Source organism: Myotis yumanensis, unplaced genomic scaffold (assembly GCF_028538775.1).
Source record: "Myotis yumanensis isolate MYYU_CA2020_CCGP unplaced genomic scaffold, mMyoYum1.0.hap1 SCAF_13, whole genome shotgun sequence".
In the NCBI taxonomy this organism is placed as follows: Eukaryota; Metazoa; Chordata; class Mammalia; order Chiroptera; family Vespertilionidae; genus Myotis; species Myotis yumanensis.
In genome coordinates this window covers 60,788,463-60,811,748 of record NW_027223764.1, presented here as the reverse complement: position 1 = coordinate 60,811,748, position 23,286 = coordinate 60,788,463, and the positions used below count along the sequence as shown (strand labels likewise).

At 39.6% G+C, this 23,286-nt stretch overlaps 1 protein-coding gene and 1 non-coding gene across 2 annotated transcripts in view; both read left to right on the top strand.

Moving 5' to 3' along the window:
- CCSER2 (coiled-coil serine rich protein 2) overlaps positions 1-17,952 on the top strand; it is a gene marked incomplete at its 5' end in the record, with an annotated part of 46,825 nt that extends 28,873 nt beyond the window's left edge. Inside the window, 2 exons of the mRNA XM_070431952.1 lie at positions 3,087-3,171; positions 17,792-17,952. Coding sequence (XP_070288053.1) covers positions 3,087-3,171; positions 17,792-17,871 — 165 coding nt within the window. The remainder of the gene's footprint in view (positions 1-3,086; positions 3,172-17,791) is intronic.
- Positions 3,531-3,611, top strand: LOC139022245 (small nucleolar RNA SNORD121A). The gene has a single exon (XR_011473630.1). It is a non-coding gene; the product is annotated as a small nucleolar RNA SNORD121A (small nucleolar RNA).
- Positions 17,953-23,286: the final 5,334 nt, after the last annotated feature.

The window sequence follows — 23,286 nt, the reverse complement described above, 5'->3', positions numbered from 1 at the left end:
TTTAAATGTCCTATAAAGAGAGTTATAAAGTGAAAGGATAGCAATGATTCTGGACAAGTGAGAATAGGGACAGATATTTGAGTAACTGAATTATAAGAACTAAAGAAGTTTTTTAGAAGGAGTCATTCTGCCTTAGTCTGTTCAGGCAGCTGTCACAGAACGCCATGGACTGGCGGTTGATAAATGAGAGAAGTTCTTTCCGGCAGTTCTGGAGGCTGGGCGCCTACGGTCAGAGCACCAGCAGCTCAGTGTCTAGTGAGGCCCACGTCCTGGTTCTTCGACAGGGAGCTCTTGGGGTTTCTTCTATTATAAGAGCACGGATCCCATGTCGGTGGGCTCCGCCCCTATGACCTGATCATTTCCCAAAGGCTTCACCTTCAAACCATCACACTGGGGGAATAGGTTTCAACATGTGAAATTTTAGGAGGCACAAATATTCACTCTACAGCACATCCCAAGCCTGATCTTACAAATGAAGAACCGAGGCTCTCAGAGGGGCGCTGGCTTTCTCGAGATTGGAGGGTTTAGGGAAGACCCAGGACAGCCCCATGCCTGGGCCCAGCGAGCTCTGTTTCTGCAGGCTCCAGAGAGAACCTGTTTCTGTGAGAAGGACTTTGACTGCTGGGTTAGCTTATGTACAAAACCCCTGCCTACAAGTGCATCCACCCAGTATTGTGGGTAGAAGTTGGCCCTGATGAAACTCATCGGGAGGGTTGAGGACTAGTTTTGTCTAAAGCTTTTGAACCAAAACATTTATGAAACAGAATAGAGTTTTATCAGGTAATATCTATGGAGAGTTGCCGGGGTTCTTGACCCAGCATCAAGAAGGGTTCAGGAATCTGGAGAAGGCTGTGCGTAGATTAATAGAGAGTCCGGAGATGAAGCATAATTTTGAAAGGCATTTGGGGGTCAGAGGAGCCTAGTTTAAAGGAAACTAGGATCTAGGATCTAAGGCAGGGGTCCTCAAACTACGGCCCGCGGGCCACATGCAAATACAAATATTGTATTTGTTCCCGTTTTGTTTTTTTACTTCAAAATAAGATATGTGCAGTGTGCATAGGAATTTGTTCATAGTTTTTTTTTAAACTATAGTCCGGCCCTCCAATGGTCTGAGGGACAGTGAACTGGCCCCCTGTGTAAAAAGTTTGAGGACCCCTGATCTTAGGTCTTAGGTCTAAGGTCTAAGGTCTCTTCATCCCAGGACCCCATGCTTTTTATTAACACAAATTGTCCTGAGGCGAGGCAGAGATATACACTTGTACAGAGTCCATTGTCAGAATGGGGGAATTAGCCTTGGGCTGTTCAGGTATTTGGTCAGTAGGAGGCAATAACATGTAGATTAAAATGCCTTTTAGCTATCTAGCAGCCAAGCAATAATCCCTTTTCAGGTTTGGGGAAATGCCTTCAGCCATTGCCAGATTCAGCCCTGCTGTCATGCTGGAATTGGTCTCCTTCAGAGAGTGCCTGGGGTCATCACCCTATTAAATATTTTCTAAGCTATTTTCAGAAACATCTATGGTTAATTTATGAAGAAAGTAATAATTTTTTAAAAATGGATGTGTATTTACTAGGATATTCTAAAGGTCATCAATTCTATTTAGTAACTTATAGCTGTTTTTTTTTTTTCCTTCATCAACATAGAATATGGGTCTTTTTAAAAAATAGTGGATCACTTATGTTATAGCGAACAATGTAGGATCGCTCTGAAATTGAAAGTATCTGATTATACTGAACTGAGCCAGGAATGTTACTGATACAGAGGGGCAAACAAATTGTTATTTGGATTAATGTTCTTGAAATGTGTAAACACCAGTAAACTACGTTAGTAATCTTCTAATAACATTATTTCTATAACAGATTAATTGGTCTGAAACATTATGCATACTTTCTTTTGCAAATTGAACTGGGTATGATTTATAGGCTCATTTTCCTTGGTGATAATGTTTCAATAGTTTTATTTATTGCTATGCTTCAGTCAGGGAGGAGGCTAGGAAGAGGAAGACATGAGACCCATCTGGGTCTGTAGCCAATCGATGGGTCCATGCTGCCTGTCACTCTCAAGCCAATTAAGCAGAGACAGAGTTCAGTCATATATGAGCACTTACTCCAATCCTGCCCGCATTCTGGAAGAGCAGCTCTTCGCAGGCTGGCGGTCTGGTTCCTGCAGCAGAGTTGTTCATCTTCCCATGAGGCTTGGCAGCTCCAAATGGGGGCCGGGCTGCACTTCCAGCTGAGCTCCCAGGTCCGGAAGTGGGGCTGCCAGCCAGGCTAGAATCAGAACAAAACAATCACAGTTAACAGAGCATGATTACTATTCCTTACAATTCTGGCTGGTTCCCCAACATTCTGTTTCTGCCCCTATCAGCTCTATTTGTGTGACATTGAACAAATTCTTTTTTAAAGACTCAGTTTTATCTGAAAAGTGAAGAAATTTAAGTAAATGACATTCAGATGTATTCTACTTTTGACAATCTCTATTAAAATAAGTAAAACTAAGAAACCACGGGTCACTCAGATTAAACAGCATGCGTGTATAACTGGCCTGCATGTCAAGTTCTTGATGTAGTGACTCTCACGGCATCCTCAATCTTCTTAATGCTGCCTTGGTTCTGCTGTCTTTAGCTAATGGTCTTTATCTGCTAATCCTCCGAAAACCTATGACTTAAAAAGAAGTACTAATTTTTGTGAGGTAATTTTTTTATTGCCTGATTGATAATTGATGTTTTGTCTCTTTGTTTAACACCTACAGTTTATCTCCCCTTTTAAATGCTTTCATTGCTTGCAAAACTGGGATATGCTACTTTAAAAATAGATATATGAAGATAAATGTAATGTGTGTCAGAAAGAATATTTTATTTTTTGTGTATTAAATACAAATATTAGAAGAAAATATTTTTTTTCTTAAAATATATGAAAAACAAATCAGTTTGGAATTGTGTGTTTTTTAGTAATTTGAGCTGCCTATATTAAAAAATGAAATCTGTCTTCTCAGAAACACTATTGTGTTTTTTTTTAAGTATGACTGGTTTCTCTATTTTTCAGTTCCCTTTTTTATTATACCTCCCTACCCGTCTCTCTCTACACAGGGTGGGTATTCTGCTCCCTCCTTCTCTCCTTGGCAGGGCTCCTTCCAGGGGACCCCACGGACTGTGCCACCGCACCGCAGACAGAGTGAGTCTGTGTCTCTCACTCCTCTCCCGCTCTTCTTCCCTCCTGGTATTTCCCTTCTGCATGCTCTGTGCCTTCCCAGCACCGCCCCTCCTGCTCAGTGACCTGCAGGCATGTGCTAAGCCAGCACTTCCTGGGCTCTCCTCTAGATTATGGTCCTTGTCCTTCCACTGCATGTAAATAGACTTCTACTTAGAGCCTGCAGAAAGCTATCAGACTCCTTTTTATTCTAAAGCTGTTAACACCTATTGCCAGTGGCCCTAACCCTGCCAACCTTCACCTGTCTCTAGTGCATTGTGCTTTTTCATGGCCTGGATATATGTGAATAAAAATTGTTTTGACCTAGTTATGTTTAAGATGTACACTATCACAACAGTGTGTTCACTTCCAAGCACATGTCTGATGATTCCATGTGGAATTCAATGACTCTGAGTTTTCTGGGGGGGAAATTATGCTATTAGCAGTGATATAACGAACAGATGCATACTGTTTAGGGAACAGGCATACCAGACCATTGCACATTTCTTTAAACATTTCCTAATCAAAAGGCTTTGATTACTTTTCACTGTCTTCTAAAAGAAAAATCTTGTAAATCAGTTTTCAAGGGTGGTTTTTAACAATTAATATGTCCTTTTAATTTATCAGCTGCTTACAAGTACAAAAGAAATGGCTTTTGAATGTGCATGGTTTACTAACATTTCTAATGTGACTTAAAAAGATTTGTTTACATTAAATCTGCTTTCCAAAACATTGTATATTATTTTACATTGTGTACTTAAGTACATCTGGTAAGTTGGTTATATTTTATCTTTTTTGAAAAGTCACCCAAAAAAGCTAATGTTAATGAAAAAGATATAAATATTGTCAGTCACTTTCATGCCTTCTCCACAGATTTACCCTGATTTGTGATTCATATCAATTTTTTCTTAAATTACCCTTATCTATGTGATGTATTGAAGGGCCAAAAGGGAGCAATTTTAAGCAATTAAAAATGTGATTTATTAAAATAATTTATTTTTTAATTAATCAAAATTATTAGGAATCAACATGAATTTGAGACAATGTTGAAGTTTATTTTTTGGCTGTTTGTTTTAAAGATAAATAGAATAGAGAGTTTGTATAGGCTTTTATATCAAATATTTAGTAGCAAGTGAATTTGTTTAGTGGATGCAGCAAAAAGGAATTTTTCTTCCTCCTCTTTCTTTTACATCTCTTACCATCTTTGTAAACCCTCCTTTTTTGCCTCTTGTATCTTCAAGTAAGTTGCTTTCTTTTCTCCTCTATTTAAAGATTTTTTGTTCATAAGGAATTATTCTAACTTGCTAGTGAACTACTCTGAATTTCAAGTGCAGTTACAAGTGAGACTGTATTTTGGGCTTGTAGCCAGTGAACAGCATGGGTGACAGGTTGACCTCAGGTTAACACGTGACTGAATTTACTGAAGGCTGCGTCTAGCCTTGTTCCTCTCTCCCCCACGCTTCTCCCCGTTCTCTCTCCCTCAGTAGCTGCAATATGGGGGTGAAATTTGAGGTTCAATTATTCTGTATTACAAATATTTTAGTTTTTTTAAAAAATGTTTTTCGGAAACATCCATGTCACTAGTTTCTTATTTGTATAGCTTTAGAATTTTCTTGTCCCTCCATTTGCAAATGCTTCTCCCTCCTTTCCTATCGGGTGTAGAGTTGTCATTTTCATTTCCAGCTATGAAGGAGCACTGTCGTTCAACGCCGCTATCAAAACCTGTCTTTCCAGCTTTTCTAGAACAAACCTCCTTTGTAGCTCCAAGTTAGTAAAAGAAAGTGTAGGTTGTCCGAATGTGGCTGTGTGAGCCACCTAGGAGACGGTACCTGTGCACAGGAATCTTTCCTGGCCTGTGCAGCTGCGAGAACTGGCCCTGGACGCTCCTGGAAAGTGACCACTAGACTTGTTCTTAACTTTCCGAGAGCTGAGCTAGAAATGATCCTTTCGAGGAGAAATAGGCTCTAGCCTAGTACACAGTTTTGAGTTTACCCTGAGAACAGCTGAAGCAATTAAACAATAAAATCATTATTTTTATTTTTTAATGATAAAATATAGAGAAAGAAAAGGGTATGGAATTATGGAAGCAAATCCAGTGTTTTTTCAGATATTTCCTTTTCCTACACTAAACATTCAGTGAAATAATATTTATCTCCGCATTTAGTTAATATGGGATTCCTAGTGCTGATTTTTTTTTTTTTTTTTGGATAGTTCTGTAAAGAATGATACATAGTTGAGTGAGTTTGCCTACATTATAATATTTCATTAATACATTCTTTCTGATGCTCTCTTGAACATCAACTTAAGTGAACTGCCTTTAATTCTAAATGTAGAAGCCAGGTAGGGTTGATTATTAGTCATCAGGCAATCTGTTTTGGCTCTTTTTAATGTAGAGCAACAGTAGACTTTCCCTCGCCAGAGTGACTAAGTTGGTGGACTGTTGTCCTGTGCGCCAAAAGGTTGCCAGTTGGACTCCTGGTCAGGGCGCATACCTGGGTTACTTGGGTTGCAGTTCAATCCCCAGTCTGGAAGGCAAATGATTGATGTTTCTCTCTCACATCAATGTATTTCTCTTTCTCTCTGGCTCCCTCCCACCCCTTCTCGATAAGCATGCCCTAGGATGAGACTTTAAAAATAAATAAGCAAACAAATAGTAGACCTTCCAGCATAAAAAGATAGCCTGGTCGCCATATGCAAAGTGAACAACTCATGTTGACAGGGAGTGTGTAGCTCTAGTCACTCCAGGAAGCTGCCCTGGCCAGGGATGCCCTTGGCCGAACTTAAGAATAATTCTGGAAAAATGGAGATAAAAGGGAAGTCCTAGTCTTCGAGTATTTTTTTTTTCTTTCTCGAGACATTTTGACTTATATTTCTTTTCTCCAGTGTGTCACTAGTCTCAAGGTGAGGATGTTTGACCTCCAGTCTCCAATGAGAGCTTTTTCTGGGCCAGCAGAAAGCATCTCCCTGTGGGGTCCTCCTGCCTCCTTAAGCACCTCAGCTTTTGTCCAGATCGACTTGGCTGGCATTGGGCCAGCTGCTCTAATTTCCAGCTGTCTGAAATCAGAAACAACAGCTAACCTACCGCACAGTGGTAGTTAACAAAAATCATTCCTTTTGGCAAGTAAAAAGCCTTAGTGGTAATCTCAAATAGCATTTCTTGCTAAAGTATATCCTTTTAGGAATACATAACTTATTCAAAAAGTTTATTTTGAAATAATACCAACTTTTTAACATGCCTAATATGACTTCTGAAGTTTTCTGTTTAACACCTTGCTTGAAAGAATTTAGAAATCTTATCTACTTGTAGCTTATATGTGCAATAACTGACATGGGAAGAAAAAAAATGTTTTGAAACGCCAAAAATCACATACATCATGTTTATGTCTTAATAGCCCAGCAGATTTTTGTAATGCTGCCTGATTTCTAAATTTATATTATAATAATAACTAACTGTAGTCACCAGAACACCATGAACAATGGTGATTATATTATCTAATATCCTCCTCCTTCCCTTATAACCTTCAGGCAGGGCTCACTCCCTTTTTGAAAAGCAACACTTTATTACAGCCCAGTGTGTATTCCCTGAATGGAACTGTGCATTCAACACTCAGCACATTGTGCATAAAGTTGCCATTCAGATTAAATATTCTCCAAGTAGTACTTTCTCTTAGGACATCTACACTCATACTTTCTTCTCAATTTTTGTTTTGTTTTTTTTCTCACATAGTGTCATTATGTGAACATTTCTTACATAGTTAATATTTCTTGAAAACATTTTAATGGCTTCATGACATTATATTATCATGTGGATATACTCTAATTTATTTAATAGTTTCCTGTTGTTGAGCATTGGTATTGTCTCCATTTTTCCCTATTAATAGAGATACTGTGCAATGCAGGCCATTCTTGCATATAAATCAGTGTCAGCATCTCTGTACTTCAGTAGGTTTCTAGAGGACGTTCATTAAAGACACTGATGTGTTGTTTAAGGTGGGCGTTAACATGGCTCAGAGTGGCTTCACCACGTGACTAACTTCACATATGAGAAGTGCATCAGTTTTCATGCTTTAGTGAGAAGTTAGCTTTAGGAGTGACTTTTCATAAAAATAAAATATTTTCCAGTGAAATGGAATCTAGGGTAACTCAGTAAAACCGGAACAATTGCATTTTACAGTAAGCTACTTCTTTGAAGTGCAGTTACTGTAGAATATCGTTCTTTGTTCATTTTTGCAGCTAATTCAAGTGCTGTTTAGTATTGGTTAATTGACTAGAAATGTGCATAAAATTCATGTTCCAGGAGGCTGTCCTCTAAGCTTAGGCATGAGTTCGTTTCCGTCTCGACACCTTGCAATTATTAGAAACACAGCGGCTGCCGTTCTCTGTGCACGCCTTGTAACAGCTGCTCTGCAGACCGTGGGACGCTCGCTGTGTGTGCTGTGCTAGTGCCTGCGTATCCTGCTCTGGATAGATGGACCGTGCATATTGGTCAGACCAGGGAATTGTGCTATTTTGAAGTTACTTAGTTTTGTTTTCTGAACTACTTTGCATTCCAAAACTAGATACGGATGGTCCTGTGTCTCAGAGATATGAAAATTAAGCATCTTATACTGATTGTGCCTGTGTAGTAAATGCTTACTTAAGTCACTATTATTCACTGATAATTTTTTTTTGGGGGGGGGGGATTTTTTTTTAATTTTTAACTTTTTATTGAATTTATTGGGATAATGCTGGTTAACAAAATTATACAGTTTCAGGTGCACAGTTCTACATATCATCTGTACACTGAAGCAGTTAACTGATCAACTTGGAAGAGCCAATGAATTTATTTTAGAATTTGTTTGTTTATAATATATGTTTATAAATCAGGTATCTCTTCTAAGCTCTCTGATAGGCGAGGCACCATTCTGAGCTATAAGGAAACAAGAGCATTCCTGGTTTCCAAGAAGCCTGGAGGCTGTGAGTGGGTTGTGTGGATTCTAGAGTGGAATTCATTCACTCTGCAGTGGTCTCCCTCATCTTCAGGGGATACATTTAGAAACCTCCAGTGGATGCCGGAAACCGTAGATAGTGCCAAACCCTTATGTATACACTATTTTCCTTCCTATACACACACACCTTTTCAACTTAAAGAGGATGCACTCTATGGTTCTCTTTGGCATATTCGAATTGCCAGCATCACTACCTTGTGCTTTGGGGTATTATTAAGTAAATTGAGGGTGACTGGAGCATGAGCTCTGTGGGGCTGTGCACATGGGTCTGAAACAGCAGGGCTCCTCAGTTACTCTGGCAGGTGGCACACACAGCGTCGATGTGTGTGGACATAGGGTGGTTTACATCCCGTGGGTCTCCGGAGTGAGATTTCATCAGACCACTCGGAACAGCACGCAGCTAAAAACGTATGAATTGTTTATTCCTGGAATTTTCCATTTAATGTTTTCAGACCATGGCTGATCACAGGTACCTGAGACCACAGATACCTGAACCTGTAAACAAGGTGGGACTATAGTTAGACCAGGGACACGGTCGTGTCTCCATCTCTGCAGTGATGTGTGGCGCCTCACTTACCGTTTAGGACATTATATTTAAGACATACACGAAGGTCAGATTATGCTTTTCTCAGTCTAATGTAGCAGCAGTCATAAAAGTAAACCAACAAATAATGAGTTGTGTTCAGTTTATAATGTGGAAGACAGAAATTATTAAAAATAATTTCTATTTTCTTTGTAAGGGATTACATGTAGCTAAACCTTTTTAGATCTTTGAAGTATGAATATTAAATTGTGTCAGAATTCTTTTGAATATTTTATTTGGAAAAATTCTCCAAGTGATTCCTTTTAAGTATGAGAACTTTTATAGACACTGTTCTGTGGATATGAATATTTATTTGTGTTAACTTGCAAGAAAATATAACACTTGAGCAAGAAAGTATAAATCTATTAAAATGTTTTCATTTCATACCAACATGTTAAGGATGCCTAGAAAAAAACAAAGACAGAGCAGGTACTGTTGGCTGCTACCCAGCCCTGGCAGTTCCTCGGGGTGTATGTGCTCTCTGACACCATTGTCCTGTCTCTTTCTTGTCTCTGCTCTCCCATTACGCCTTTGGCAAGGAGTTGAGAAGTTAGTCCATTACTTCTCTGACAAAGCGTGGTACAGTACAATTTCAGATTCTCCTACCACTGTCCTCATTGTCATTCTTGTGTTTTTGTTTTCCCCCCAGTTTGCATGATGCATGTCAGAGCCTGCATGAAATTATAGGCATGTTACAGATGGCACCATTGCCATCTTTCTTTAAACCTTTAAAATGTATTTAATATTAATAATAAATGTGTATGTACCAAGAAAATAATGTTAAGCAATTCCTGTTTTCTGTTATGCAGTAACATTATGACACTTGAGAACATTTCCTGCTTTCTGCCTTGCAGACTTAGACATCTTTTTACTCTTATCGGGACTTGATGTGTCTAACTGCCATTTTATTATTATTGGTGACTTTAGAATGTTTATGGAAACTATTATGAGTATTGTTTCTTATGGTAATGCTAAAAATCTTGGACTAGTATGAAACGGTGAAGGTGAAGCTCTTCTTAGTGATGAGTGCTAATTTACCTTTCCTTGTATTCAGTGTATTTTTTCAAGTGGGTCACTTGAAACCACTTTTCCCCAGAAATACTGCTCCGCAGTGTGGCTTGAGTTTGAGAATTATCCTGTGTAGTATAGATCAGCTAAGAGAGAAATAGGGCATTATTCAACACCTGAATGTTGGTATTGAATATGCCCACTGAGTTTTTTAAATAATCATCTGGCTATGTTGCATATTCTAAAAGTCTGTGAACTCTTTGGAATTACCCAAATAGCACAAATAATAAAGTTTTAGCACTGCATTTTAAATTCTCTGTGGTACAAATTACTGGTTTTGCCATTTGATAAAGTGTGTGAATTTGGACATGTTACTTAAGTTTATTTAACTTCAGTTTACTTATTTACCAAAAGAAAACATGACCTTTCACCTAGGGCAGCGGTTCTCAACCTGTGGGTCACGACCCTTTTGGGGGTCGAACGACCCTTTCACAGGGGTCGCCTAAGACCATTGGAAAACACATATATAATTACATATTGTTTTGTGATTAATCACTATGCTTTAATTATGTTCAATTTGTAACAATGACAGTACATCCTGCATATCAGATATTTACATTACGATTCATAACAGCAGCAAAATTACAGTTATGAAGTAGCAATGAAAATAATTTTATGGTTGGGGGTCACCACAACATGAGGAACTGTATTAAAGGGTCGTGGCATTAGGAAGGTTGAGAACCACTGACATAGGTCTTGTGATAATGAGAGACCAGATAAAAAATGAGAGTCTGGCTGTCTACCCTCGGAAAGAAGGAAGCCCTGTTCTCAGCCCACAGCATATTATTCCTCAGGTGTTTGTGAATGTCACCATTACTGCTTACAATTACTTGATGTGGTGTAGATATTGTTATCATCCTAATTTTATAAATCATGAAATTCCATCTCAGAGGAGTAAGATAATTCACTCAGCATCTCACACATAGTAAGTGATAGACTCAGGATTCAAACCCAGATCCATCTGACTGTAAGAGCTAACTCAGTGATTCACTGTGTGTTGTGCTGGCTCTTAGCCATATGTAGACTTTTTCTAAATGGGAAAGTGTCTTGCATGTCCTAACTCTGGTGCATCTCCAGAGAGGAGCCTTGACTCCATGTCGTATAACATATAACTGCTGTGGACTTAAAACATTTAGGCGTGACTGGCATTATTGAAACCTCTTACTCAGTAGCAACTAATTTATTACTATACTGCTATAGAACTTGCCTTTTTTTTTCAAGACCCAATTACAAAAAGATCATGGCTTAAATTCATCATTTTCACACCTAAATCGTAAATGACATTTATTGAGCATATTTGATGTGCTAGGAGGTCTTATGATAAGTATTTTACATGAATATTATGAAATGTATTTAATTATTAGAAATAGAAATAGCTGAATGCTTGTTAAGACAATTTTCACAACTCATTTTATCCACAAATATGTAGTCTCCAAGTAAAACATACTTGTGGCTTGGCTGGTGGGCCATTATGAGAAGTGCTGTGTTCAAGTTCAAAGATAATCTTTACTGCTGTCCTTCTAATCATGAACCACTAAGCTAATCCTAAACTTACTTAAGGTAAATGTTTTTATAATTATTTTTTTTATCAGTGTTGTTTTTTTTTAAGCTTGTTTTTATTTGATTATTAGTGCTGCATCATTGACCTAATAGGGAAGTATCATTTTGATAATTTATTATCAAAGAAGTAATTCTTTTTTTAAAAATACATTTTATTGATTTTTTACAGAGAGGAAGGGAGAGAAATAGAGAGCTAGAAACATCGATGAGAGAGAAACATCGATCAGCTGCCTCCCGCACATCTCCTACTGGGGATGTGCCCGCAACCCAGGCACATGCCCCTGACCAGAATCGAACCTGGGACCCCTCAGTCCGCAGGCCGATGCTCCATCCACTGAGCCAAACCGGTTTCAGCAAAGAAGTAATTCTTGTATATAACACTCACTAATAATTTATTAATTTTTCTAGAAAATATATATGTGCATACATCTATATATATATATATATATATATATATATATACACACACACACACACACACACACACACTGGGGTGGGCAAAAGTAGGTTTACAGTTTTATAGACAAAAAGGCATGCAGGTTATGATTATTAACTCTGCATTTCATGTACTCACAACTGTGAATGTACTTTTGCCCACTGCTGTATACAGTATATATTTCCTACTAGAGGCCCAGTGAACGACATTCATGCACTGGGAGCGGGGGGATCCCTCAGCCCGGCCTGCGCCCTCTCACAGTTCGGGACCTCTCGCGGGATGTCCACAGCGGGCCTAAGCCGGCAGTTGGAGATCCCCCGAGGGGTCCTTAATGCTGCCACCACCACCTGGTGGTCAGTGCGCATCATAGCGACCAGTCGTTCCACCCTTCGGTCGATTTGCATATTAGGGTTTTACTATATAGGATTATGTGCCAAATACTAGGGATACTAACTACAACAACAAAAAATGAATAAAGCCGGAAGCTCCTAGTCTCTAGTTATCTTTGTAAACATACCAAAATAAACATTTAAAGATGGTCACTGAAGATGCCTAGCAATCCCTTGCACAATTAATTACCCAGTAGTGCTTGTTGCTAGCACTCTTGACCTTGACACTTGTAAGCATTGCTTCTAAAAATTCTCAGAATAGTGTGCTGAAGTGCATGTTTAAGTAAAGTAAGACTGAACGTTACTGGGTCCAGTTAGAAGCACTTGGCTCTGTAAGTCTAGGGTGGGTCCACATTTTAAAGCTTCAGTCACCAAGGACCGAGTAATGAGGTTCTACTTGTTTGTGACTCTGGGCGTTTCCTGATGGCCCCCTGTAGTGGGGTTATTTTGGCCTGGAATCCTGTGGGCTGAGGCTGAAATGGTGGGCAGCTTCCCCCTAAGGCTTTTGTTCTTGTGCAGGGCAGCAGCACTCGTCTTGCATCTCCAAAGCCAGAAATCTGCGACTCAGTTTAAATTCCTCCTGAGCAGCCTCTTACCTGTCCCACCTTCAAAATCTCTTCCAATCCTTTCCAGTGTTTCTGTCACTGTCCTAATGTTAGACCCTTACCATTCACCCCGGCTGCTGGCAACAACCTTGCTGCCTACCTGGCTGCGCTGCTTACAGTCTCATCCCCTCCCCTACATTCCTCATGGATTCCACCAGTGACATTGTAAAATGCACATCGGATCTTAATGATTCTGCTGCTCACAGTTCATCATCTCTCATCACCTGCTGCACAGGTCAGACCCGCTTAGCCTGACCTGAGTTCCTTTATGAGCTGACCCTCGCCTACACTTTTCACCAGACGGTGCTCTCCAAATTCAGTCTGATGGTTTGAAGTTACTAGAACACCCCGTGTTCTTCGTTTTCCTCTGTGCCCTACCTGTTCCTCCACACACTGGGCCCTCTTCCCTCTGTGTCTACTTGGCAAACTCCTACTCATCTTAACACTCAGATGTTTGCGATTCTTGGATGCCCTCTGTGACCTCTCTCCTCAGGCATGTGTTTTGTTTTTGTCCCGTGTTGTGCTGGAGACATGGTCTCATCATTTGTTTAGCCATCTCCCTCCTGAGGCCTCTCCACCACAGGAATAGCACTGTGCTCAGCTCCATCATCTTTTCCTACACCGAACAGTGCATGACACATCATTGACATTTAAAAAATGGATGAATGGTCTTTAATATTCCTTCCTGTTGGTCTTTTTTTTATTATTTAAGAAATAGATTTATTGAGATATAATTTACACATTATAAGTGTATAGTTTTTTTTTTAAAATATATTTTATTGATTTTTCACTGAGAAGAAGGAAGAGGGACAGAGAGCCAGAAACATCAATGAGAGAGGAACATCAATCAGCTGCCTCCTACACACCTCCCACTGGGATGTGCCCGCAACCAAGGCACATGCCCCTGGCCGGAATCGAACCCGGGACCCCCCAGTCCGCAGGCCGACGCTCTACCCACCGAGCCAAACTGGTTAGGGCAAGTGTATAGTTCTTTGACTTTTTTTTTTTTAATTAAATCTTTATTGTTCAGATTATTACATTTGTTCCTCTCCCCCGCCCCCCCCCATAACTCCCCTCCTTCCAGCACCCACCCTACCCTCCGCCCTCACTCCCCACCCACTGTCCTCATCCATAGGTGCACGATTTTTGTCCAGTCTCTTCCCGCATCTCCAACACCCCTTCCCCCCCAAGAATAGTCAGTCCATTCCCTTTCTATGTCCCTGATTCTATTATAATCACCAGTTCATTCTGTACATCAGATTATTTATTCACTTGATTCTTAGATTCATTTGTTGATAGATGCATATTTGTTGTTCATAATTTGTATCTTTACCTTTTTCTTCTTCTTCCTCTTCTTAAAGGATACCTTTCAGCATTTCATATAATACTGGTTTGGTGGTGATGAACTCCTTTAGCTTTTCCTTATCTGTGAAGCTCTTTATCTGACCTTCAATTCTGAATGATAGCTTTGCTGGATAAAGTAATCTTGGTTGTAGGTTCTTGGCATTCATCACTTTGAATATTTCTTGCCACTCCCTTCTGGCCTGCAAAGTTTCTGTTGAGAAATCAGCTGACAGTCGTATGGGTACTCCCTTATAGGTAACTGAGTTTCTTTCTCTTGCTGCTTTTAAGATTCTCTCTTTGTCTTTTGCTCTTGGCATTTTAATTATGATGTGTCTTGGTGTGGTCCTCTTTGGATTCCTTTTGTTTGGGGTTCTATGCGCTTCCTGGACCTGTAAGTCTATTTCTTTCACCAGGTGGGGGAAGTTTTCTATCATTATTTCTTCAAATAGGTTTTCAATATCTTGCTCTCTCTCATCTTCTGGTACCCCTATAATTCTGATGTTGGTACGTTTGAAGCTGTCCCAGAGGCTCCTTACACTATCTTCGTATTTTTGGGTTCTTTTTTCATTTTGCTTTTCCGGTTGGGTGATTTTTGCTTCTTTGCATTTCAAATCTTTGACTTGATTCTTGTGCTCCTCTGGTCTGCTGTTGGGAATCTGTATAATATTCTTTATTTCAGTCTGTGTATGCTTAATTTCTAGTTGGTTCTTTATCACAGCATCGAGGGTCTCATTAGATTTCTTGTAGATCTCAATAAGTTTATCGGTGGCTTTTAGACAGTTCTTGAGAGACCTTAAAAGTGTGGTTTTGAACTCAATATCCTCCCTTGATAGTTTTGTCCTGTTTCTTTGTCTCCGCATTTTTTATGCTTTCTTGGTGCATCCCCTAGTGGTCTTTGTGTGCAGTCTTGTTGCAGTTAAGCCTTGATTGTTGTAGTTAATACTAGAGGGATTTGACCTCCAGGCCGACTGGATGTGAGAATCAGCTGTGTCTGCCTGTTGGTCTTATTATTCATGAAAATATGGATATTTCTTTTTATATTTAAATTTATTCTAAAGTTGTCTGAGAGCATAGAAACAGTAGTGAGAGTGGGCAAGGTGAATTGTTAACATTTTGCCTTTATATTGATAGATTTGAGGGTTTAGAATTTGGGGAGGTGGTACTGCAAGCAGCAATCTATCAGGACACATCTCTCCTTTGCTTGCTGGATGCTAAGGGGCAGCATGTTCAGCAGCCCAGTCCTGGGTGGGAACCAGCTCTCCACAACCTCCCACACATCAGGCGCAGGTCGTTTCCTCGGTCCTTGCTATAGTCACACCTTGATCTTGTTCTAGAGACTTTTTTAATTAAATTTTTTTTTTTAATTACCATTGACATACAGTATTATGTTAGTTTCAGGTGCACAACTCAATGGTTAGACATTTATATAACTTACAGAGTGATCACCCTGATCAATCTAGTACCCATCTGACACCATACACAGTTACTAAAATATTATTGACTGTATTCCCTATGCTGCACTTTAGATCCTCACTAGAGGCCCAGTGCATGAAAACTCATGCACTGGAGGGGGGTCCCTCAGCCTGGCCTGCCCCCTCTCACAGTCTGGGAGCCCTCAGGGGCTGGAGGCAACCCGGCGATCAGGGGAAGGCGACACCTCTGCTGCTGCCACTGCCGGCAGTGCAAGCCTCGGCCGGCCCTGGTTACCTGAGCCTCGGGCGACCCTGGTTACCTGCGCCCCGGGCAGCCCTGGGCAGCTAGGGGGCTGAGGGGACTGGGCGCCGCCATCTTTGAGGGCGTGGCAGTCAATTAGCATATTCCCTCCTTATTGGCTGTGGGCACCGCCATCTTTGAGGGTGTGGTAGTCAATTAGCATAGTCCCTCCTTATTGGCTGTGGGAGCCACCATCTTTGTGACAGAGTGAGGGTCAATTAGCATATTCCCTCCTTATTAGATTAGATAACTGTCATATAGCTACAAATTTGTAGTTCTTAATCCCTTCGCCTTTTTCTCTCATCCCCCAGCACCCTCTCTCCCCTATCTGGCAACTAGCAAAAATGTAAGAAATGTTTTTCTTTACAAGAGTAGAATTATTTTCCAAACTAGTTTTCAATTAAACAATAAAGCAATACATTTATTTTAGGATAGGGAAATTATATCCTACCACTCTTAGTAAACCAGAAAATCTACATTATTCATTATTCAGAAACCACTGATTTATTTAATGTAACCAAGTGATAGTTTAGACTTTTTAAATGTAATTGCTCAATTTTAACTCCTCTCAGTTAAAAGACTTAAAATTTTATTTTTAAAAAACTATTTTTCAAGTTCTTTCATATTTGATGTGGAGCTTCATTGCATTTAATATAAGTAGACATCGTTCTCGCTGCTGTATTTCCATTTAGTTCTCTGATAAGTACTAGTCAGTTGAATACCACAAGTACTCAGAACAGTGCAAATGGATAATCTATCTACAGTTCACACTGCCCCTTTTCTGGAGAGTTGATTTTCTTAATGTACTACTTCACCTTAATTAGAAAAATCATACCTTTTTATGCTTTTAGCACATATTTACTATCTTTTTTTCTTACTGGCAGTAGACATATTATGATGAAGGCATCATTTTTTAAATTGTTACTGATATTTTCAAAGGTCTTAGTTGCTTTAAGATGTTTAACTTGAAACTATAGTTTTTAGGGTGAAAGGGGAAGGAAGACAAAGTCATTCAGTTGCTTTTTTCCTCTTTGGTATATTTTCGTTTGCCTGACATGGTCCTGCTCTCCACTTGTACTCATTTTTCTAGAGTCTATGACCACATTGGCATGGTCATTTTCTCAAGGAAACCCCAAGGAGTCTTTTGAATTAGTTACATGGTGATTTTAGTACCTTCATTCTTCTTTTTTTTAGAACCTTCATTCTTGAAGAACAGTTTATTCATCTCTATGGTGATTGATTGTGAAAATGCCCACTGACTTTAAAGTCTAGGATATTTCACTGAAAGTAAAAACTGAGATAGCTTATTTATTTTAAACATTCTCAAGTAAGAGAGTTTAATATAATATATTCATATAGATTAATTTTGAATAGTCATTGTCTTGATTTTATTATTTTTAAATAGCAAGTCAGCCCTTTGCCATCACGGCCTCTACCCACCCTGAGGCAGCGAGCTTGTTCCTGGCCCCTGGTAACCCGCCATCACCTAATCCCCGGTGGCTGACCCTACGCCTTCACTCAGTTACTATCTGGATGCTTTATGGAGAGTAAAACAAAGTGCCATGCAAGTCCTCTGTCAAACTCTTATATATAAAGTTGTAAATATGTAATGAATCAATTGAGGCAGGAATCTTTTTTCAACAATAAATCAGTACTTTTAAGATTTTTCTTTCCTCCTGTTTGATTTTGAATCTTGTTTAGTGTTTACTGCCTGTATCATTTTTGTTTGCATTATCATTCGTTAGTGTGTCTCATGAATTTAGTTGAATGTTGCAATTTATTTTTTAATTTAAAAGAATCTCACATACTACTTATATTAAAACGTAGTAAGTACCAACACAGCCGAATTGGCACTTATGTTAATTCTAGGAGGCATTTCTAAAATGAGTTGTTGCTAATGTTGTTTTTAATTTTAATAGCCTCAAGTACTACAGCCTTCCAGCAGCCTTGCCAAACCCACAGACCACGCCCAGGGAAAACTAACAAAATGGCAGCATAGCGAGGACCACAGTGAGCTCGCAGGCCAGGGCGCCCGTCCAGGGGCCGCATGCCGGGATGACAGCTTTGCACATGACTCGCAGCAAGAAGGCAGCGGTAGCCTGGAAGGCCAGCCTTTCTCCTCAAGCCCGCAGCTCACTGAGGAGGTGGCTAAGAGTGCGCCTTCGGCAGCAGGCTGGGACATGACCATGGATGCTCCAGAGCCTTATCATTTGGCAAGTAATCCAATGAATGACATGCAGGTGGTACCCACTTCTTCTCAAACACTTACCCAGTCGAGTTCAGGAGACCAGGCTAAGAGAGTTGGAAGAAACCAGTCTTTACCAGAGGACGACACGTCTCAGCCCAAATCCTTGCAGCTTTTGAAGCCATCCATCTTGAGTTCTTCGGTACCTCCTTCAGTGTCTGAATCATCTCCAAGTAGGACTCCCACCTGTAAGAACTCACCAGTAATGGCACCATGTAATTCAGCAAAAATTCAGCTAACATCTAGTCAAACAAATCTTGCAAATAATCTAAATCCACGAGCATCTAAGCTCCGCCCTCCTTCTGGCTCTTTCAAACAAAAACAAATAATCAACCCCCGACCAGAGCCTCAAAACTTCCAGGCCAAGACAAGCATCCCAAGGCCATTAACAAAGAGAAAAGAGATCATGCAGAACCCAAATAGCAATTTGAATTCTGGGGATGGTTTGTCGCATAATCGGTATTCTCGTCTTCCTAAACCAAAGATACACTAAGTACATAGTCATCATCTGCCAATTTGTCTTTTTAAAAAAAATCTGTAATAGCTTTACATGCAGTTTGCTGCCATGGTGGAGGTTCCATTAAAAGCTTGCAAATCTTAAAATATTAAAATGTGGAAGCTTCTACTCGTTTGGGCTCTTCCATTTATATCCTGGTCAAAGCACATAGCAGTGAAGTTTATTTGTCTCAGATGAACATGAGCATTTGCTTTCCCATCTCAGAGGCCCACAGAGGCTCTCACCCTGTGACCACTGCTCGCACACGAGAAAAGGCCCAGTCCGCCACGTAGCAGGCAAGACGTGGGCTTTGTGCCCCTCGTCCTCTTATGGTCTGGACTGATTGTGGTCAGAGCCTCACTCTTTTTCACTTGCCCTCTTGTGACCATGGTTCTTCTTTTAAGTAAAGATTTTGTGGTAGTGGGAGGCGGTAAGTAGTCTGTAAGCAGGGTTCTGGCCAGTGATTCGTAGATTAAAAAGGTCTATATGAAAGCTCTATGGTGGACAAAGGAGACCCTGCCTTCCGTGGGAAGCTATGAGTTCTATCTTTCTTTGCTAGGATCAGTAAGCTGCTCTCAATATTAACTTACCAAGTACCCAGGATAAAATGTTTCATAGGATGTATAAACCAATTACATATCACTTTAACATTTTGTTTATACATGCACACCATTGTGTTTGCTTTTGGTACTGGATAAATTTTGGAAAGTTTAAGACACATCTTGAAACCTACACCCTAAAGGTGTATTCATTTGTAATGTGTTGGTGCTAGAGTTTTGCTGGTAATTCAGTTTTGGACCCTATAGGCTTATGGATTCAAGATAGCTGTTTTAAAATCACAGCATATATTTTAAATTAAGTCTTTATTGTAATATGTATATTTATTGACTTTCTGCTAATATCTGAAGACCGGAATAATGGACTTGAAATGTTTGCACAAAATTTGGATGGGATATAAATATCCCATGCATAGGGAATTAGACTATTTTCTGTAGCAAAAAAAAGCTAAAGTATTTTGGCAATAATTATAAATGTAAGTAGACCATCTTGAGAAAGCTAGAATACACAGCGCTTTTGCTGAGTTGTCAGGTCCCCTTTATGTTGGTGTATATTTGAATGTCAGTTTCTTAAAAAGTAGGTTCGGGAAGAGAAATACAATTAGAGAGTGGAAATTGTGTTTTATTAAAGGTATTAAAAGATATGTCAGTGGCAATGTGCTTAACTAATGTCCTAGGAAGATAGCTGTGGAGCACCAGGGGACCAGGAGCGCTAACCTAATCATGCTATGGGCGCTCTTCAGAAGCTCTGTCAGTGTGCCCTGCTCTCCCAGATCATGTCCTGAGGTGGTTTGCCTGTTGTGGCTTTGGTTAGAGTTACTGTCTTTCAGAGAGATGGGCTTTCACAATGTAGATTTTTGTTGTGATCAGCTGACCAAAATGTATCAAAAGGGGTTCTGGCCAAAAAATTAGCCACTCACATTTCTAGAGATTCTTTTTAAAAATGTACATTGGTGAAACTCTCTGCCCCTTTTTAAAGAAATAACAGCAGGTGCTTTAGTGTAAATTTCAAAAGAGTTGATGGATTACTATCATTTTGAGGTAGTCTTCCCGTACCATTCCAGTGAATTTGCCCTTCACTGGGTACAAACCATTCTTGGATTTGGTAGCAGGTGACACCATACTCTCATTCAGCAGCACTTCTGCAGGAGAAACACAAAAGTTCAGAAACTTCCCATTGTCCAGAAGGTGTTGGTATCAAGCCACTGCAGCAAAGCTCTTGTTTGTTCATAGAGACGAGCAGTGATGGCTGCAGCTGTCAGTGGGCACAGGTGCTCTTTCATTTGGGAGGAGAAAGAAGCTGACTTCATGTATTATAAGTGAGGTGTTGTTACACTAAAGAGGGGTCCCCAAAAACGTATACACACTTTAACAGCTGATGACTCATGGAGTTTTCACTCCTTTCAGGGTTAACTGATTTGAAATATAGTGATGGGTGAAGTCAGACTAAGCTTTTAACAAAGAAAATTTATCCTAAAATGCCACTAGACTTTTTAATGAGGATGTATAGAAGATACAGTTTACAGTACAAAACCAACAACAGTCAACATTGAGGGTACACAAATATCAAACAAAATTATTCTTGATGTTTGCTTCACGTTATCAGCAGTGCCTGGACCAAACCAGTCATCAGTTTGAAAATAGGCATTGGCAAAAAAAAGTATTTCTGTAGATTCCTTTAAATTTTGAAAGTGAACTGTATGTTAAATAAACACTGACTTTATAATAATTCAAAATGTGTGTACACTTTGGGGGACACGCTGTATTTTCCTACATAATACATCCTGATGAGTCAGGAGGCCTTTGGCTGATGTAGAAGTTGATAGACATATCATGAGGGGGCGGGTTCTTTGGAAAAGACAATGATGCCGTGACATTGGAAGGCAGCGGAGAAGAGACCACACAGAGGTGAGGCCTGAGTCTGCAGAGCTGAGCAGGTGCTTCGGACGGGCAGGGTGCTCATCACTCACTCAGGCATCGGCCCTGGGCGTTGGAGCTGACCGGCAGCACGGAGCACATACACACTCCTGTGTAACAGTCATTAGTAGGCCTTGATCTTTAAGCAAAAAGTTTTAATTTTTTACATTATTTTTAACCCTATAGTCTGAGGGAAATGTCTATTACATAAAAATATTGGCTTCTGCAGTTCTTTTATTCTGATATTTTCCTGCTCTTTTTTCTTCCTGATTAATATGCAGAAATATGAATGAACCCATCATTTCAAACTCTCTGTACCTCTGTTTAGCCTTGATTTTGGCAGAAGGCTCATCAATATAATTATGAGGCATCATACATTTAAGAGAAAAACATTGAGGATGCTTTCACAAAACCGACAAAGTATTTGCCTGCAGTTTTCTTTAAAATGCAAGAATATTGTGTTAGGCTGCTCCTTAGTAAATGTTAAGTCGGAAATGAGGTGAGGCTATAGCTTGCCTGATTTGGCTTAATCTCCCTTTAATGTTTCTGTATATCAACTCTGTATGTCACTTAATGCACTTCCTTCTACACACACAGCGTACTCAGCCTTCATTGAGTAGGAGTTCAGGTCACTTTTATCTTAGTTCTTGTGATTTCAGTGAAGATGGTTGCAGTGCTGGAATTCCAAGTCCTGAGGAAGAAGTTTTCTGGGGATTGGTTAAGTTTCACATTGTGAAAGAGAAAAATTACTAGAGTATGTACAAGTGCATACATTGGGCTGTTAAAGGGATGCACACAAAATTCTTTAAAGAAAGCCTGGCGTGAGGAGTTTGTCCGCCCAGGTGCAGATGACTGGTGCATTAAAGGACCACATCATTTAGATGTGAAAGTCATTTAGAATGTTTCTAAAGAATGAGGCCCTCTAACGTTTTTCTCTTGTAGTCTCATTTTAATTTGTGCAATATCTTCAGGCATATCGACTACTGTTTTGTATTTGTATAGATATTAGGGAACCTACTAAATATTTTAACAAGTAAAAACCTAAATATGAAAGAAAATATCAGATTTGCACTTTAAATGAGCTTAATTGCTTGGAGCTGTGCCTGAAATATCCAAATGCCTCCTATTGGGTGTGGCTTTTTTGTTGAAATCATAGGTTCACAGAATTACACCCTCCACGTGCCACTTTTCCCACTAAAGCACTAACTTCTTTGAGTGTTTCATTGACCCCTTAAGTATTTTACTCAATGCATCAAAGAGAACATGACCCTCCTTTGGCTGACACTTCAAAGTCTTCCTGTAGCACAGATGGTGTTAGACGCGGAGGCACCTCCTGTCTGAGCAGTTGTCACCACCATTTCCTGGTCTCGAGGGCACAGAGGATGGGATTTGGAATCACCAAATGGGGTTGCGCTGAAGATCAGCAAGCCTGCAGCACATTTCTGTTCACTCAGACTTACAGTGGTTTCCGTGTTCATGGATTAGTTGGGTGGTTATGTTTGCATGCGTATGCACACATTAAAGTTAATTACAAGCTATAATACAAATACCTGACATTTTCCTTGGGGATGATGGCCTTGCTATTTTATTTTTCTTAATATTGATGTTTGAATTAAATTATCTGATTTCTTTCCACACCTCCCTTCAGTGTTTTTGCGGCAGGAATTTGAAAGAATACATTTGAATAAATGATTATGATGGTGGGTGACAATCTACAACTATGCTATTAATTAAAGATACATCAGATGTTTTAACTGTTGAGGAAAAGCTATCCATTTTCTCCTTGGTAAAGCATTGCTATAACAAAAACGCTGACCTAAAGAATTTAAAGTGTCTAAGTCATTACTAACTAAAAACAAAAACACACCAGTCTTTAATATCTGCAGTATTGTTTTTCCCATTGATTTTTTAAAAACCAGTTCAAAGTAAATACTGTATATTAGAATTTGCTTGTAAAATGAATTATAAAACTAAATGTAAAGTCTCCTGAAAATGTTGGTATAGTAAATAAAAATAAAGTGCATAATTATAAAACTTTTCTTGTTCTTTCATGGTGTTACTTTTTCTTGGATATCGTTTTTCCCACAAAGATTTATTAAATACTGTTCATTTGGTTGATTTTTTTTGTTTGTTTTCAAACTCTGTCACTTAACACACTTCCTTCTACACACACATCAGACGCCAGCCTTCACCGAGTAG